The sequence below is a fragment of the Aquarana catesbeiana genome, linkage group LG10 (genome assembly GCF_042186555.1).
Source record: "Aquarana catesbeiana isolate 2022-GZ linkage group LG10, ASM4218655v1, whole genome shotgun sequence".
Lineage (NCBI taxonomy): Eukaryota > Metazoa > Chordata > Amphibia > Anura > Ranidae > Aquarana > Aquarana catesbeiana.
Window position 1 is genome coordinate 210,555,259 of NC_133333.1, and position 19,372 is coordinate 210,574,630.

At 43.8% G+C, this 19,372-nt stretch overlaps 1 protein-coding gene across 3 annotated transcripts in view; it reads right to left on the minus strand.

Annotated features, from left to right (window-relative positions):
• ROBO4 (roundabout guidance receptor 4) overlaps positions 1-19,372 on the minus strand; it is a 161,887-nt gene that overhangs the window by 101,837 nt on the left and 40,678 nt on the right. For all 3 annotated transcript variants that reach the window (XM_073603236.1, XM_073603238.1, XM_073603237.1), the window contains exon 2: positions 18,976-19,278. In XM_073603236.1, the coding sequence (XP_073459337.1) occupies positions 18,976-19,278 (303 nt within the window). The remainder of the gene's footprint in view (positions 1-18,975; positions 19,279-19,372) is intronic.

The following is a 19,372-nucleotide window of genomic DNA, read 5'->3' on the forward strand; positions in this document are numbered from 1 at the left end:
GTAAATCAAAAGACTAAAATCTCATATTGTGTTCTCATATCATTTTAAGTCAAAATCCATATTCAATGTTTTTAAATCTGCATTTCCATGCATTAATTTCTGGTGATCCTGGCATGAGGTCTTTGTTCAGGCACTTCCTGCTATAGGGTGACAAAGCTCTGTCCCCATCTCTCAGTTTTGCTCCCACATTGTCATCCTGTCATACAGGTTTCCGATGGAGACTACAAATGGTCATTTTAACACACATTTTGAAGGACCACTGTTGATACCATCAGGAAAAAGCAGTGAGAAATGTAATTCTTTATAGTACACAGTGCTTTAGCATACTCAAATGTCATTTGTTAAGGCTCTGGTGCCCAATATGCGGCTTAGAGGCTGCATGCGGCCCTTTGGGCACTTGCAATCACTATTGAATTATGTCCTTAGTTTCCAACAACGCTTATAGCATGTTTGCAGTCTCCGACTATCCCCTGTAGCATTCCCGAAGTTTCTGACTATGTCCTGTAGTATGCCTGCAGTCTTTGACCATCTCTTGTGTCATGCACACATAACACACACAGTCCAAGTGCAATTAGTAGAACTTGCATTGTAGTGAAGGCAGAACAGTTCTCAACAAACCAGTGGGAAGATAGCCCAACTGGGAGCACTCACAAATACTAACAGCGTGTAGTGGAGCAGGCATCAGCTGAACTGACAGCATCTGTCTAGAGGGGCAAAATGTGGCCTGGCCATCTCGTACCCAAGCGGGAAGATGTCCAAGAGATTGTGAGCGCTAAGCTTTCCCTCCTCATCTGGAACCTTCCCCTGCCTTTAATACTGTCCCTGACAGACGGGTAACCTGTCCTTACACTACACACGTGCAGGTGCGAGCCGAACCTGGGAGCCTTAAATAGGCTCTGTCAGACCCAAGATGGCCGCTAGAGTCACATGGGGCAGCAGCATCCAATCATACAGATTCCCCAGTGATTCTGGAAACCATAGAGGAACCACGTTCCTCTTGACTTCTCCCCCTGCTATGCCACTGTGGGGAAAATAGACTGTGCCTGCCTATATGCCCAAAGCTTTTTACGATATCCTTTAGTGTGTCTGCTGTCTCTGACACCGAATATTGACTAAATATTATATTTGGTCCTTTGTGATGTCAGGGGCTGCACATCTGCACATGAGGAACACCACAGGAAGAAAGATGACTACCACACATTTACAGTTTGCTTGCACTTGCCTGACCCCCAACCAGAGTGGGAACAGTTAAGGGTTTTCATTTCTGTACGTGACCCCAAAGAGGAGCTATTTCCCAAATTCCAGTCCATGCGACACCACAACAAGAAATTTAGGGTCATTAGGACAGAAAGGTACAGACAGCAATACAAATATTGTCAGAGGTTCTAACCCTTCCCCACTCTGCAAAAACATGTTTTTGCATCCCTCTTTTGAGAGATTTAAATTACTTCCTTTCCTGCCGTGTAAAGGAAAGAGGAAAAGGGATATACTGGTGTTTAGACTGCCAACATCCTGAACATACAGAAAGTTATATAGGGAATACTCCCTATATAAGCAGATACACCTGATAGGCATGTCTCTGATTGAGCACTGCTGCCGTGGTGTGTTTGTCTGCATTGATGTGTTGAAAGGTAATGTACTCTATGATGGGGTGATAAGATACTTGATTCCCCTATCCTATTCCCATGCAACATTTATCCTGTCTGCTGATGATCAAGTCTAGGAAGTATGTGTTAATACGCTCTTCCAATTGCTTTTTTTGCTTTAGATATTGATAACTTTTTGGCTGGTGTAGCCTACAGGGCATTTCTTGTGGATGTTCTCTTATTGCTCATCCTGGGATACACAACCACCCACCTGCTGCTCTGCGGACTGCTTGGGTCACTTTGGGAGTCCCCATTGAGTCCCCATTGATTTCATCCTTTGTGTTTGTTCTTTGGTTATTGTATTGTGGATCATCATGTAAGTATCAGAATGGTTACACAAACACACACACACATATATATATATATATATATATATATATATATATATATATATATATATATATATATATATATATATATATGTATGTGTGTGTAACCATTCTGATATTTTAATATACATTTTGTATATAATATATATATATATATATATATATATATATATATATATATATATATATATATATATATATATATACAAAATGTATACTCTTATATTAATTGTTATGTTCACATTGTGCTCTATAGTGTGATTATCATGCGACTATGTTTACATTTCAGATTATGAGAATTAAAGTCACCCAAACATAATCTTCCCTGATGAAGGAATACACATTGTTCATTCCGAAACATGTTGGGCTATATGCAAGAAATCCCTATTGACTGACCACAGCTCGTCTCTGGTAGAACAGGGCACACTTGCCTTTTGTTGGGTTTGACAAATATGCTTTGATGTACCACTATATTTTCTAATTTTGTATTGTGTGTTTTACATTACTTGCCTACGTCTACATATAAATAAGTTTTTATGTTTTGTACTAATAAAAGTGGCATTATATTGCCTTTTACTATAAAACTATCTCTATGACCATCTCTGCCTAAAAAGTCCAAGGGGGCTGCTCCAACCCTGCACTATGGTGTAGGTGTACAAACTTTCTTTCCTGCTGTGTAAATAACTGATGCTTCAGCACCCAGTGCCTGAAACATCTCCACTGTTTGGGGGATAGTAGGAGGATAATAGGAAGATATTATATAAAATAACATTTTATAAAGTTATACTAGCATTAAGTAGACTAAAGGATGTTCTGAATGGTTGGCCAAAATTCTGCTTTAGAATAAAGTATATATAATGGCAAAACATTTTTTTATAGTTTTGGATGGCGTAGAATCCCTGATGTTCCCAGAATAACCAGAACTAGTGTCCCCAGTTGGGGAGGGATGTGGTAAAAACCTGGCTCAACTGCCTGTTTATACTACCCCCAAACGTTAAGTATAACACTAATGCCCCGTAAACACGATCGGACTTTCCGCCAACAAAACCGTGGATTTTTGTTCGAAGGTTGTTGGCTCAAACGTGTCTTGCATACACACGGTCACACAAATGTTGGCCAACAATTCCGAACGTGGGAACTCAGTGACGTACAAGACGTACGACGAGCCGAGAAAAAGGACGTTCAATAGCCAGTGCGGCTCCAATTGCTTGATTCAGAGCATGCGTGAACTTTTGTGAGACGGACTTGTGTACACACGATCGGACTTTCCGACAACAAAGTTTTGTTGGCGGAAAATTAGAGAACCTGCTAAGAAACATTTGTTGGCGGAAAGTCCGACAGCAAATGTTCGATGGAGCATACACACGGTCGCACTTTCCGACAACAAGCTCACATCCAACATTTCCCGTCGACAAATCCGACCGCGTGTACGCGGCATTAGCCTTAGTGTGGATTACCAGATTTTGCTTCTTTGGGTGACCCGTGAGTTCATCTGTATAGAAATTGCGACAACTAACATTTTCAGAAGAAGATGTCAACAACAACATTACATTGAATATACCTTTTTGGCTGACAGAGACCAGTGTTCAAAAAACACTAGAAAAGCTTAATGTGAACAAATCACTAGGACCGGATGGCTTACGTCCAAGAGTTTTCGAAAAATTTAGCCATGTTATAGCCAGAACATTGTTCCTACTTTTTAAGGACAGCTTATTGGCAGGAATGGTACCAGATGATTGTCAAAAAGTAATTTTAATTTTAAATCCCCCAAAAACTACTGACCATTGCAATCAGCCTGACATCAGTAGTATGTAAACTATAAGTAAACTATGATAAGGGACCAGATCCATGAATTCGCTGATGAAAATAGTATCATTTATGGGGTTCTTTACTGTTGGGGGGGTAAGAAGGTGGAACTTCCTTCCAAAGTTGGTGGTGTCAATGGGGAGTGTAGATAAATTCAAAAAACATTTACATGTGTTTTTTAGCAAACACAATCACACACACACACACACACGCACGTTGAAATGAATGGACTGGTGTCTTTGTTCAACCTTACCAACTATGTAATAGCCGGCTATTCTCTTAACCATTATTTTCGGAAGGGGCCCATTCACACCAGCAGGGCCTGTGCTGTCAATGACCTCATATGGCCATGTGACCATATAAGAAAGATGTCATCCCTGCCCCTTTGTGTACTTAAAGCTGTGGGGCGGCGGGGGCGCATCGGCCATAAATGATTGGCCCAGCACTGACAACTTCCTTCTGGGATTGGCTGAACAGGGGTACAGGCCGAACACAAGCTCATCTCCTAAAATGTCCCTTTCACAACACAAAACACAGACTAGTCACTTGGAACGTACACCAGAGCTGACATTCTAATATAATAAAGACTATGCGCTGCCCAGAAGTGAACATAATAGAATACTACCAAAAGAATTGCACAGTCAGAGAGCAGGATGTCAGACAATACTGTGGCGGACAAGTCACTTCCTGTTTCCTGTTCAGGCACAGCACCTGGACGATTGGGTTCAGATCTGCATCTGTACAGCAGATTCTCTGAACAATGATAAGGATACCCACTCTGGTGCAGATTATTTAATCAAAGACATTATTTTAAACTTTCTCTGCCAAACAACTTGCAAGGTTCTGGCTGCTCCTGACTTCCAAGGCTACAGACTCCCATTTCAAACAAATCATTAGATAATCTGGTTGTTTATTTTTGTGGATTTTGTTTAATATTGTGACCGCATCTACAAAAAATCCAAGTGTGTGTAGCCAATTGTTTTTCAACCAATTTAGTGAAATGACAAGAAAAGCTGAAAATGTATTTTGGAGGTGGTTGTGGCATAGTTGGTGTAAAAAAAAAATAATAATAATAATTTTAACCTTATCATTTAGATTAAACAAAAAATTATTGCATGAGGATTTTAATGCTACCACTTTTTTTGTACTCAATAAAAATAGTTTGTAAAGAGAAAAAAAAAAAAAAAAATCATAGTTTGGTCCCATGTGTATTGGGCTTCTGTTCATGTCAGGACTGGTTGTCTCCTTATCCAAGTCAATGGAAACACAAACACAATTTAAAACAGGTTGATGGAGCTTTAACCTTTTGCCAACCACAATGTGGGTGGGCCTTAACAGCCACGTGCTGCACATTATCTATTTATTTATTACAGGTATTCATATTGCACCAATTTATGTGGTACATTATATATATTGTACATTCACATCAGTCCTTGTGGTCACGGTCCCTAACTTGCGCCCCTTGCAGCTTAACTGCTTAAGGACCAGCCGCCGTCATTATACGGCGGCAGGTTGGCTCTCCTGGGCGAATCGCCGTAGGTGTATATCGGCCACTTTAAGAGCTATAGGGGGCACGTGGTCGGCGGCCGCGATTTCTGACGGCCACCCGCAATCGTTCCACAGAGAGCCAGAACAGGGATCTGTCAATGTAAACAGACAGATCCCTGTTCTGACAGGGGAGGAGAGAGAGATCTGCTGTTCCTAGTGATCAGGAATAGCGATCTCCCTCCTCCTCCAGTCAGTCCCCTCCCCCCACAGTTAGAAACACTTATTTTTTTTTTTTTACCAAAAATATGTAGAAGAATACATATTGGCCTAAACTGATGAAGAAATTTGTTTTTAAAAAAAATTTTTAGGATATTTACTATAGCAAAAAGTTAAAAATATTGTTTTTTTTTCTTTTTTTTATTCAAAATTGTTGCTATTTTTTTGTTTATAGCACAAAAAATATAAACCCCAGAGGTGATCAAATACCACCAGAAGAAAGCTCTATTTGTGGGAAAAAAAGGACATCAATTTTGTTTGAGTACAACGTCGCACGACCGCGCAATTGTCAGTTAAAGCGACGCAGTGCCGTATAGAAAAAATGGCCAGGTCATTAAGGGGGCAAATCCTTCCGGTCCTTAAGAGGTTAAAGAGAAAGTAAAGTCTGGTTGTTTTTTTTTCCCTGCAAAGTAAAGGCATAATGTGTAAGTATGCATCGCATACTTACTAGCACATTATGTGACACTTACCTGCAAACTAAGCTTGTTGTTCCCACTGGAGGCCGCATCCATCTTCGCCCGTCTTCCTACTGGGGACATCATTCCCCCCGCATACACACTGAAGAAACTACTGAAGAAACGGCATGGGCGGCCGTTCCTTTCAGAGCACATGCATCATCGGCGCAGTATACAGTAAATATCTCCTAAACGGCACTATTTTACGAGATATTTAAAGTGTCTATAGGTAAGCCTTATTCTAGGTTTACCTATAGGTATAAACATACCAGGAAGGTTCAAAATCTCTTTAACCCTTTGACACAGGCACCTCCCTTCCCTTTAGGGGTTTGGGATGCTGGGAGGCGGGGTTTATGATCATGTGACCGCCATAATTGGCTGTCATGGTGGTCGCATGATCAGAAAGGTCCCGATTGCAAGCACACAGGGCACACGCTCTCGGCACAGCTGTTTTTGCACTATTGTACACAAATATGCGGCCGCTCGGTGCCAAGGCCCACCTGTTGAGAGGCCGCATATTTGCGTGTTAGCAGTGTCAAGAGGTTAAAGTATAACTACAGGTAAAACTAGGGTTGTCCCGATACCACTTTTTTAGGACCGAGTACAAGTACCGATACTTTTTTTCAAGTACTCGCCGATACCGATTACCGATACTTTTTTTTAATGTCACGTGACAGTTTTTTTTTTTTTTTTTTTTGAGGGGGGGGGGGGCGGGTGGGGTGGGGGTGGTGGTATAGTGAACGGTGTCTGTGTGTGTGTTTTTGTTTTGGTTTTTTTCATTTACATTTATTATTTTTTACAATTTTTTTTTTATTCTTTATTGCACTATGTGTGTGTTTTTTTTTTTTTTTTTAATCAGCCCTGTTGGGGGGCTTTGGTGAGATATCAGGGGTCTTAACAGACCTCTGATATCTCCCCCTTGAGACAGAGAAATAGACTGAGGATAGAGATTCCCCAGTCCCTTTCTCTGCAGCGTCAGCTGCACTGAGAATGAATGGAGAGAACACAGCAGCTTCTCTCCATTCATAAACTGACACATTGTAATCACAAGAGATTACAATGTTTCAGTTATGTGAATGGAAAGAGTCAGCTGACTCTGTCCATACACACAGCGGAGAGAGAGCAGAACGGAGGGGACAGACGAAGAGAGAGGGGGACAACGGAAAGCCGGAACGCATGGGGACAGCGGAGGGGGACAGAGGAACGGATGGGGACAGCGGAGGGGGACAGAGCAAAGAAGAAGGACAGCGGGGGGGGGACAGAGGAACGGAGGGGGACACAGCAATGGAGCAGGACAGCGGAGGGGGACAGAGGAACGGAGGAGGACTAAGGAGGAGGAGGTGACAGTCAGCGGTGATCGCGTGTGGGGGAATTACAAGCACCGATCACCGCTGTATGTCACTAAGCAGCTGAAAGCCGCGGGGGGAGAAGCTTGTAACTCCCCCACACGTCCATCACCGCTGACAGTCAAGGTATCGGCGGAAGCATCGGGAGCATTTGCCCGAGTACAAGTACTTGGGCAAATGCTTGGTATCGGTGCCGATACCGATACTAGTATCGGTATCGGGACAACCCTAGGTAAAACTTTTTTTCATTTTGGAGTGAATGGAGAAGGATTAGAACACCTGTCAGTTTTTATTGCTATCTGTGCCCCTGTTGTGACAAAATGACCAACCTGGCAGAATGTGCAACCCGCGTCACTTCCTGTGACGTGGAATCAGCTGTATCTCCAAACCGAGCACACTGCGCACGCGCAACGCGTCATACATCCCTTCAGTCGCTGACATCGGTGCACAGAGGAATTTGCCTGACAATATGCTCAACAATGATTTTATATATATATTTGACAAAATTTAAATTTGTGAAATATATATAAAATCATTGTTGTTTGTGAATGTGATATGCAGACAATCATTCTGTACAGTGCACGCATGCGCAGTTACTTTATTTGCTTGACAGTGTAGATGACTAGATTATTAGCAACGTAAATGTCTTAAGTGTTAGTTGATTTCTGCTGTGCGCATGCGCTGTAGTCGGTTGAGCATATTGTTAGGCAAATTCCCACTGTGCACCGACGTCGGCGACTGAAGGGATGTATGATGCGTTGAGCTCGGTTTGGAGACACAGCTGATTTCACTTCACAGAAAGTGACGTGGGTTGCACAATCTGCCAGGTTGGTCATTTTGTCAGAACACCCACGTTATGGAGATTTACCCTCTCTCTTTGCCCTGTTTACCATTATCATTGAAAGTGAAAGTAAAAGAAAATCCCAAATTTTGTCAAATCTCCAGAAAAGTAATAGAGGGGAAATCTTCCAATGGGGACACTAGTTCTGGTGACCCAAGGAATAACCCTAATTCACAGGGATTTCCTCTCACTTCCTGTTTGGTGAAGAGAAATCTCCCCAATGGGACACACATGGTGAAAAAAAAGAAATCTTACAGGTGTTAAAACCCTCCCTTGCTCTATCAAAAATGAAAAAAAAAGTTTTGCCTATAGTTCTACTGTAGCACCCTCTAGGTAGTTAGGTGCTAGAGGTAAGATTTCTGTCTGGCAGCCAGGCCTGTTTGTTTTGTTCTGATCTGGGCTGGAAGTGGCTCAGAGTAGCAGCTGGTGACTCACAGGCATCATCACTAAGACCTCCCTCTTCTTTCCAGAGCTGGGTGGAAAGTTCTGGAAAGAGAGGAGGAGAGGAGAGGTGGAGCTTTTAGAGAGCCCTGACCAATCCCCATCTTGGATTGGCAGGGGACAGGCCTCCCTAAATACCCTGGGTCAGCCCAGGTGGGGAAGAGCTGGAGTGAGAGGGTGTGGAGGCTGTCAGGGCCTTGAGGGAGCTCCCCAGGCTGGGGGGGGGGGTGACCTTGGGCCTGGGCTCGGGTGCAGTCGGGACCACTTTCAAGGACACATGGAGAGGTCCTGGAACGGAGAAACAAGGGAGAGCAAGGAGAGGACAGCGGGAGAGAGCACTGCTAAGAGACTCCAGGGAGGACAACTGGTCGCAGCCAAGAGGGCTGGTGAGTGAGGCACAGTCATGAGGACTGGGGAGGCACGCCTGAGAGGACTGGGAGCTTGCAGTCTGAGATGGGTGCAGAACCAGAAGTGTGGAACATGGTGGAAGGGGCAGCTGCAGCCAGGAAGGCTGGCAGGGCCTGAAGAGGGCTTACTGGGACCAGTAGCCAATGTAGGGCAGCTAGCACAAGGACTTTTTCTGCTACACCAGTGGAGTCTACGGTCCCAGCCTGAAAAGGGCGTTTGCTGAGGCCTGACTGAGTCAGTGTCAGGCCTAATCAACAATTAGTGCTAGCTGTTCCTGTGGAACCAAGTGATGTGCTGGAGGTGACTAGGAGTAACAGTCTGCAGAAAGTGAAGTGCTGGTGGAGTGAGTAGAGATGAGCTTCAAGCAAGTTTGTGCAGGAGGAAGCTGAAGGAGTATGTACAAGGTGTGTACATAGTTGTCCCAAAGAAACCAATTGCTGTTATTCATGCTGGGCATCCCATATCTCCCATCTCCATCCAAGTTATACCCCTCAATAAAACAAAAAAAACAAAGTTTATTATTATTTATTTATTTTATTTCAGGTACTTATATAGCGCCGTCAATTTACGCAGCGCTTTACATATACATTGTACATTCACATCAGTCCCTACCCTCAAGGAGCTTACAATCTAAGGTCCCTAACTCACATTCATACATACTAGGGACAATTTAGACAGGATCCAATTAACCTACCAGCATGTCTTTGGAGTATGGGAGGAAACCGGAGTACCCGGAGGAAACCCACGCAGGCACAGGGAGAACATGCAAACTCCAGGCAGGTAGTGTCGTGGTTGGGATTCGAACCAGCGACCCTTCTTACTGCTAGGCGAGAGTGCTACCAACTACACCACTGTGCCGCTACTGTCTGCTTTATGTCTCTGAGTGCCTGAGAGTGAATGCAAGGCTGGGCAGGGTGACAGACATATCACAGTTCTTAGCAGCTCCTGCTGGGGTACTGCTACACTACTATAAGGGGGAGTAGTTGGAGAGGGGGGTAAAAACATGACACAACCACCTGTTTTTACTGCCCCTCAACCACAAGTGTAAACCTAGCCAAAAGGTGCAGATTTGATGATATACCTGACTGAAGATGTAAAGATCCTTCCAGGTCAGCCTAACCAGTTTTTGTATCGGCTGCCTTATCTTGTATATGATTTTATTTCGGCATGGGCGTTGCTTGTCCTGTACAGTATCCTGTAAATGTTATATTAGCTCGGATTATATTCTGAAATATACACAATGTTGTTTCCACTTATAAACATGTAACTTGATTAACATTATAATGATTCATCCAGCCCCAGGTTTCAGGAAGGCCTTGTGTACAGATTTCCCAGATCTGCCTAAAGTGACATTTTGCTGCCCATAAATAGTGACATTCCCGGCAATGGAAGGGTACAAAGACGATTAACCCTTTCCTCACCCAGAGGCCCTGAAGCTCCAGGCCTAGAGATTATGTGAGACACAAAGTTGCACAGAGGCTTTTCAGGGATTTCCATGTCTATTCTCAGCAATATGGAGGACAATCATTAATGAAGAGAGTAATTAGCGGTGCAATTAATTCCTGTCAAATGTGGCAGGCAGCGTCTTTCATTAGCGCTTTGTTGGTTGTCAAGTTTTCATTTCTTCCTCTTTGGCTCCCACGAGATTCCTATAGCACCTGCCCCCGGGGGGTCGCTGTTCATAAATATTCATCCAGAGGGGAGGGCCGGCTCCATCACAATATGGGAGAGAAAAGGAGAAGAGCGCATTCTAGCGTCCAGTGGAGTCGGGTGAGGTCCAGCGTTTCATGCTACCAGCTGATGCCCAATATTTTCAACTGATGTTTGCTCTGGAGATTTATTTAAGGGCCTTTCCTGTGCAGTGCCTCAATGCACATTCATTAATAGGTGGTGTGTCATTTGTTAACATGCGTTGACTTACCGTGATTGTAAAGGCTCATTTCTTTTCCCTATAAAAATAACAAACATGTCACACTTACCTGCTCTGTTGCAGTGGATTTGCACAGAGCAGCCCAGATCATCCTCTTCTCGGATTCCTCTTCTGATATCCTGGCCCCCTCCCTCCTGTTCAGTGCCCCCACAGCGAGCAGCTTGCTATGGGGGCACCCGAGCCGAGTCACAGCTCCCTGTGTCCATTTAGATACGGAGCACAGACCCATCCCCGCCCTCTCTCTCCCCTGGTTGGCTAGCTGAGTTTTAGTTACAGCAGCGGAAGCCAATGGTGCCGCTGCTGTGTCTCAGCCAATCAGGAAGGAGAATCTGGACAGCTGAGACACTTGTGGACATCGCTGGACAGAGAGGGACCTCAGGTAAGTGTTAGGGGGGCTGCTGCACATAGAAGGCCTTTTATTCTAATGCATAGAATCCATTAGAACTTGAACTATTTTTAATCCTTATGCTGCTAGCATTAGTAAAATGATAGGAAGGTATATTAGATTTGCATATTTCTTTTTTTTCTTTTCTTTTTTTTTTTTTTTTTTTTTACATTTCTTCAGTTGCTTCCTGATTTCTGGCCTAGGCCACAATGATGTCATACATCCCAGGAGTCTTCATGGGCATTTTTTTTTTTTTTTCTTTCATCTGGAGGAAGGTTTTTCTCAGGTAAGCATACTCAGCTAAGCATATTCTTAACTCAGTGAAGTCCCTTCTATTGCTCTCAGCCCCCTCCAAATCTCAAAATTCCTTTTTTTATTTATTTTTTTGCTCTGATCTGACTTCCTGTTAGAGGGTGGCTACGTTCCTTCTCCATGGCCCCACTGTATGTAAGAGCATAGCCACCCTCTTTTGCTCACTCCTGAGATGGTCTCTAGGGACTATGAGCTATGGGATTTGTGGTGTGCATGAAACCGTGTACATGACTGCAACTAATGTGCACTGCTCATTCCAAACAAATGGATGTAAGGGTTGCAAGGGGAGGTTCAGAAACTCATGGAAGACGTTACAAGGAGGAAGAAAAACACAGTAAGCAGGGCTTAGCGGGAACGTGGGGGAATGCAGTTCTGGAACCTCCAGCACTGAATGTATTTAATGGCAAGGAGAGCTGGAGGGTCTATTGATGCTGTCTGCTGGGGGATCTATTGTCACTGGGGAGTGATCTATTATTGTGGGGGGGGGTCTATGGCTGCTGGGGAGGCCTATTGTTGCTGGTGGGGGATCTATTGTTGTTCTTGGGAGGGGGAGTCATAATTTGCTGGGGGTCAATTGTTGCTTGGCGGGATCTACTGTTGACGGAGGGGTCTATTGTTGCTGGCTGCTGGAAGATCTATTGTTGCTGGGGTGGATCTATTGTTGCATGGGGGGGAGGGAGTTATATTGTTGCAGGGGTCTACTGTTGCTATGGGGATCTATTGTTGCTGAGGGGTATATTGTTGTGGGGTTTATTGTTGCTGAGGGGTATATTGTTGTGGGGTCTATTTGTTCCTGGCTGCAAGCTCCATTCATATTACCTAGTATCACGAAATTATACTTGGTTTTGTATTCTCTAAAAGGGGCAATACTGGGAGGTGGGTAGAAGGTGGAACCAAGGGATGGTGCTAAGAGTTGGGTTGGGGGCAAAGGCAAGGGGTGGCTTGGAAGTTTGGATTTCGTGAAAATCAGATCTCAGGGCCATTGAGCAGGGGAAGCAGAGGAAGCGTATGGATTAATTTTGGAGAGTAAGATTATCGTTTAGTGTCACTTTAAGGCTAGGTTTCCACTATTGCGACCCCAAAGTCGCGCGATTTACAGTGCAACTTTGCAATGCGATTTTTGATGTGATGTCATGCGACTGGTGAGATCCATGAGAGAACAAGTTGCACCGAAGTCAGAACAAAGTAGTGCAAAAACCTTTTTTGGAGTCGCTGCGACTTGAGTCGCACTAATTAGAACAGGGACCATTGAAACACATGGATTTTGACTTGTCATACAACTTCACATGAGTCGCACAACAACTCGCAGTAGTGGAAACAGAGCCTAAAACTTCAATGTTCATCCTCAGAAATTGCATGAAAGTCGTACCGGAATGTTATACAGTGCAACTTGTGTGCAACAGTTGTCCATTATCACTGGTCAGCCAAAGTCGTATCCAAAGATGCACTCCAAAGTCAGCACAAAATTTGGGAAGGGGAGGTGGTGGGTACTTGAAGCCCGAAGCCAATCAAAGAATTGGCTCATGTAAGGACAGTGCTGGATTCCTGGACAGGTAAATATATTTATATACAACATAAACATTATAAATACCCTTTTTCTCTTTTTTATAAGTAATCACATTACCTCTGTTCTCAGCTGCATAAGAACTGGGGGGAGGAGAAGCAGCAGCACGCTGAGCTTCCCAGTGAATGGCTGTGCAGCAGGGGCGTGTCAGGACAAGTCTGATCATTGGAGAGGAGCACACTGAGTTCCCAGCATAGCTAAAGAACTGACCACGATGTGCTCTTCTGCTTAGTGTGGTCAGTTTTTGATTGGAAAGCAGAGGGGCTAGCAGGAACACCAGTAATTTCACATAAAGGAAGCAATACAAACAGAACAGAAGACTTTCTCATACAAGTACAGTATCTCACAAAAGTGAGTACACCCCTCACATTTTTGTAAATATTTTATTATATCTTTTCATGTGACAACACTGAAGAAATGACACTTTGCTACAATGTAAAGTAGTGAGTGTACAGCTTGTATAACAGTGTAAATTTGCTGTCCCCTCAAAATAACAACACACAGCCATTAATGTCTAAACTGCTGGCAACAAAAGTGAGTACACCCCTAAGTGAAAATGTCCAAATTGGACCCAAAGTGTCAATATTTTGTGTGGCCACCATTATTTTCCAGTACGGCCTTAACCCTCTTGGGCATGGAGTTCACCAGAGCTTCACAGGTTGCCACTGGAGTCCTCTTCCACTCCTCCATGATGACATCACGGAGCTTGTGGATGTTAAAGACCTTGTGCTTCTCCACCTTCCGTTTTAGGATGCCCCACAGATGCTCAATAGGGTTTAGGTCTGGAGACATGCTTGGCCAATCCTTCACCTTTTCCCTCAGCTTCTTTAGCAAGGCCGTGGTTGCCTTGAGGTGTGTTTGGGGTCGTTATCATGTTGGAATACTGCCCTGCGGCCCAGTCTCTGAAGGGAGGGGATCATGCTCTGCTTCAGTATGTCACAGTACATGTTGGCATTCATGGTTCCCTCAATGAACTGTAGCTCCCCAGTACAGGCAGCACTCATGCAGCCCCAGACCATGACACTCCCACCACCATGCTTGACTGTAGGCAAGACACACTTGTCTTTGTACTCCTTACCTGGTTTCTACCACACACGCGTGACACCATCTGAACGAAATAAGTTTATCTTGGTCTCATCAGACCACAGGAAATGGTTCCAGTAATCAATGTCCTTAGTCTGCTTGTCTTCAGCAAACTGTTTGCAGGCTTTCTTATGCATCATCTTTAGAAGAGGCTTCCTTCTGGGACGACAGCCATGCAGACCAATTTGATGCAGTGTGCGGCTTATGGTCTGAGAACTGACATACTAACCCCCAACCCCTTCAACCTCTGCAGCAATGCTGGCAGCACTCATATGTCTATTTCCTAAAGATAACCTCTGGATATGACGCTAAGCACATGCTCTCAACCTCTTTGGTCGACCATGGCGAGGCCTGTTCTGAGTGAAATCTGACTTGTTAAACTGCTGTATGGTCTTGGCCAGCGTGCTGCAGCTCAGTTTCAGGGTCTTGGCACTCTTCTTATAGCCTAAGCCAGTGATGGCGAACCTTGGCACCCCAAATGTTTTGGAACTACATTTTCCATGATGCTCCACTACACTGCAGAGTGCATGAGCATCATGGGAAATGTAGTGCCAAAACATCTGGGGTGCCAAGGTTCGCCATCACTGGCCTAGACCATCTTTATGTAGAGCAACAATTCTTTTTTTCAAATCTTCAGAGAGTTCTTTGCCATGATGTGCCATGTTGAACTTCCAGTGACCAGTATGAAAGAGTGAGAGTGATAACACCAAATTTAACACACCTGCTCCCCATTCACACCTGAGACCTTGTAACACTGACGAGTCACATGACACCAGGGAGGGAAAATGACTAATTGGGCCCAATTTGGACATTTTCACTTAGGGGTGTACTCACTTTTGTTGCCAGCAGATTAGACATTAATGGCTGTGTGTTGTTATTTTGAGGGGACAGCAGATTTACACTGTTATACAAGTTGTACACTCACTACTTTACATTGTAGCAAAGTGTAATATCTTCAGTGTTGTCACATGAGAAGATATAATAAAATATTTACAAAAATGTGAGGGGTGTACTCACTTTTGTGAGATACTGTATATGTACAGTGGGGACGGAAAGTATTCAGACCCCCTTAAATTTTTCACTCTTTGTTATATTGCAGCCATTTGCTAAAATCGTTTAAGTTCATTTTTTTTCCTCATTAATGTACACACAGTACCCCATATTGACAGAAAAACACAGCATTGTTGACATTTTTGCAGATTTATTAAAAAAGAAAAACTGAAATATCACATGGTCCTAAGTATTCAGACCCTTTGCTGTGACACTCATATATTTAACTCAGGTGCTGTCCATTTCTTCTGATCATCCTTGAGATGGTTCTACATCTTCATTTGAGTCCAGCTGTGTTTGATTATACTGATTGGACTTGATTAGGAAAGCCACACACCTGTCTATATAAGACCTTACAGCTCACAGTGCATGTCAGAGCAAATGAGAATCATGAGGTCAAAAGGAACTGCCTGAAGAGCTCAGAGACAGAACTGTGGCAAGGCACAGATCTGGCCAAGGTTACAAAAAATTTCTGCTGCACTTAAGGTTCCTAAGAGCACAGTGGCCTCCATAATCCTTAAATGGAAGATGTTTGGGATGACCAGAACCCTTCCTAGAGCTGGCCGTCCGGCCAAACTGAGCTATCGGGTGAGAAGAGCCTTGGTGAGAGAGGTAAAGAAGAACCCAAAGATCACTGTGGCTGAGCTCCAGAGATGCAGTCGGGAGATGGGAGAAAGTTGTAGAAAGTCAACCATCACTGCAGCCCTCCACCAGTCGGGGCTTTATGGCAGAGTGGCCCGACGGAAGCCTCTCCTCAGTGCAAGACACATGAAAGCCTGCATGGAGTTTGCTAAAAAAACACCTGAAGGACTCCAAGATGGTCAGAAATAAGATTCTCTGGTCTGATGAGACAAGATAGAACTTGTTGGCCTTAATTCTAAGCGGTATGTGTGGAGAAAACCAGGCACTGCTCATCACCTGTCCAATACAGTCCCAACAGTGAAGCATGGTGGTGGCAGCATCATGCTGTGGGGGTGTTTTGCAGCTGCAGGGACAGGACGACTGGTTGCAATTGAGGGAAAGATGAATGCGGCCAAGTACAGGGATCTCTTGGACTAAAACCTTCTCCAGAGTGCTCAGGACCTCAGGCTGGGCTGAAGGTTTACCTTCCAACAAGACAATGACCCTAAGCACACAGCTAAAATAACAAAGGAGTGGCTTCACAACAACTCCGTGACTGTTCTTGAATGGCCCAGCCAGAGCCCTGACTTAAACCCAATTGAGCATCTCTGGAGAGACCTAAAAATGGCTGTCCACCAACGTTTACCATCCAACCTGACAGAACTGGAGAGGATCTGCAAGGAGGAATGGCAGAGGATCCCCAAATCCAGGTGTGAAAAACTTGTTGCATCTTTCCCAAAAAGACTCATGGCTGTATTAGATCAAAAGGGGCTTCTACTAAATACTGAGCAAAGGGTCTGAATACTTAGGACCATGTGATATTTCAGTTTTTCTTTTTTAATAAATCTGCGAAAATGTTAACAATTCTGTGTTTTTCTGTCAATATGGGGTGCTGTGTGTACATTAATGAGGAAAAAAAAATTAACTTAAATGATTTTAGCAAATGGCTGCAATATAACAAAGAGTGAAAAATTTAAGGGGGTCTGAATACTTTCCGTCCCCACTGTATGAGAAAGTCTTCTGTTCTGTTTGTATTGCTTCCTTTATGTGAAATTACTGGTGTTCCTGCTAGTCCCTCTGTTTTCCAATCAAAAACTGACCACACTAAGCAGAAGAGCACATCGTGGTCAGTTCTTTAGCTATGCTGGGAACTCAGTGTGCTCCCCTCCAATGATCAGACTTGTCCTGACATGCTCCTGCTGCACAGCCATTCACTGGGAAGCTCAGTGTGCTGCTGATTCTTCTTCTCCCCCCAGCTCTTATGCAGCTGAGAACAGAGGGAATGTGATTACTTATAAAAAAGAGAAAAAGGGTATTTATAATGTTTGTTTTTATATCTATGCACAAATGTTTTGCCTTTCATTTCTATGTTAAACTGAATAGTTTGTTTACAATTACTTTAAGTATCCACTTCCAGACCAGGCCTTTTCTGGCACTTTTTCTTTACATGTAACAATCAGTATTTTTGCTAGAAAATTACTTGGAACCCCCAAACATTATATAAAGCAAAGGCCCTAGAGAATAAAATGGTGGGTTTTACAGGTTTTTATGTCACACAGTATTTGTGCAGCGTTTTTTTTAACACAATTTTTTGAATTTTAATGCAAAAAAACACAATACATAACCAAATTTTTTGTAAAATATAAAAGATGATGTTACAATGAGTAAACAGATACCAAACATGTCAGACTTTAAAATTGCGCACACCCGTGCAACAGCGACAAACAGCATAAATTTTACTATCCAAAGGCGACGCTTTAAAAGCTTTTACAGGTTACTTTAGATTTACAGAGAAGGTCCAGTATTAAAATGACTACCCATGATCTGATGCTTACGGTGATACCTCACATGTGTGAGACGATAGCTGTTTGCATGCATTTGGGATCGACACTCGTCCGCCTTTGAATGCGAGCACGAGGGGGATGGGGGCACTTTCATTTTTTATTTTATTTTATCTATTTATTTTATTGCTGTCACAAGGAATGTAAGCATCCTTGTGACAACAATAGGCAGTGACAGGTACTCTTTATAGAGAGGTCTGCGGTCTATAAGACCCCAAATTCCTTCTCTGCACTTAAAAGCATTCAAAACACCAAGTTTGGTGTTTTGGAATGCTTATGATTTGTTAAAAATGGCGCTGTTGACATCTAGGTAACCCGGAAGTGATGTCAGGTCACTGCTTCTGGGTTACAGAGTGGAGAGCCGATCAAAGCCGATCCCTGATTTCTTCAGCTTTCTGACCAGCTGGCCCATGCGCCAGCAGGTTGGCAGGGTCTCCCAGTGGGACAGGAGAGCCCGAGCAAGCCTTGGAAGGGGGCAGGTGGGAAGGGGGGAATGTCCCCTCCCGCTGCTTGTAAAAGCAATTCAGCAGCTAGTTAGCTGTTAGGATTGCCTTTAAAAGAGAACCGACTTCAGCTCTAAACAAACACAGCTGCAGCCATCATCCCGGTATAACCACCTGAGTACATCACTGGTCTGAAAGTCGGTATACTGAGTTTAGTTCTGCTTTAAAACCTGCATTGCTGTGCACTAATAAGGTAATGTGTGTGTAAAAATGCACCGCAATCCACCCTAAATAGATTTTTACACTCAACTAGTAAATACCTGAATGTGACTTGGTATCAGCTCATTGCAATCCCATACACAACAGAGCTCAGACTGAGAGAAAGGGAAGCGTGGCACAAGAACCCAATCATGTATGCTGCCAGGAAGAGAAAGTAGAGGGAGGAGCTTTTCACTCTGCTCCTGCTGGTTCTTCACTGGCCAGTAGCAGGCTGGGGGCAGGACAATGACCAAGTTGTATGTAACATCTGCACTAGAAAATAGTCAGGTCACCAACCTGGCTGTGCTGTTTGACACAGCTGTGTAAATTTTGGGACTGGATGTACAGAAATACCAATCCTTTGGCAGATAAAACAGCATAAATGTATCAGATCTGTATATTTAGCTGTTTTCCTGGAGTTCAGTAAAACAGCCTTTATTCTGGGTTCTTACCAGCAATAGTGAGAGAGGCGTTCCTGCTGATGGCCATTCCCAGGTTATTCCGGGCCAGGCAGGTGTAAATCCCTTCATTCGATTTTCCTTTTATCTGGTAGAAGAATATGGAACCATCGTGGATCAGGGAGCCATGAAAGTTGGAGAAGTTGACTTTCACTCCATTATGGTACCACTCGACTGAGGGCTCCGGGTTCCCTTCGGCTCGGCAGTTCATGGTTACTGGCTGGTCCCGACGTACCACGGTGTCTGAAGGATGTTCAATAATACGGGGGCCAAATTCACTTAAACGTGACTTCATACCTAGAAGAGAAGAAAAACTTTTCAATATTATATGAGCCAACAATGGGGCCAATACAGCATTCAGTAATTGTAAACAGGCCCCTAGGGGCCACAC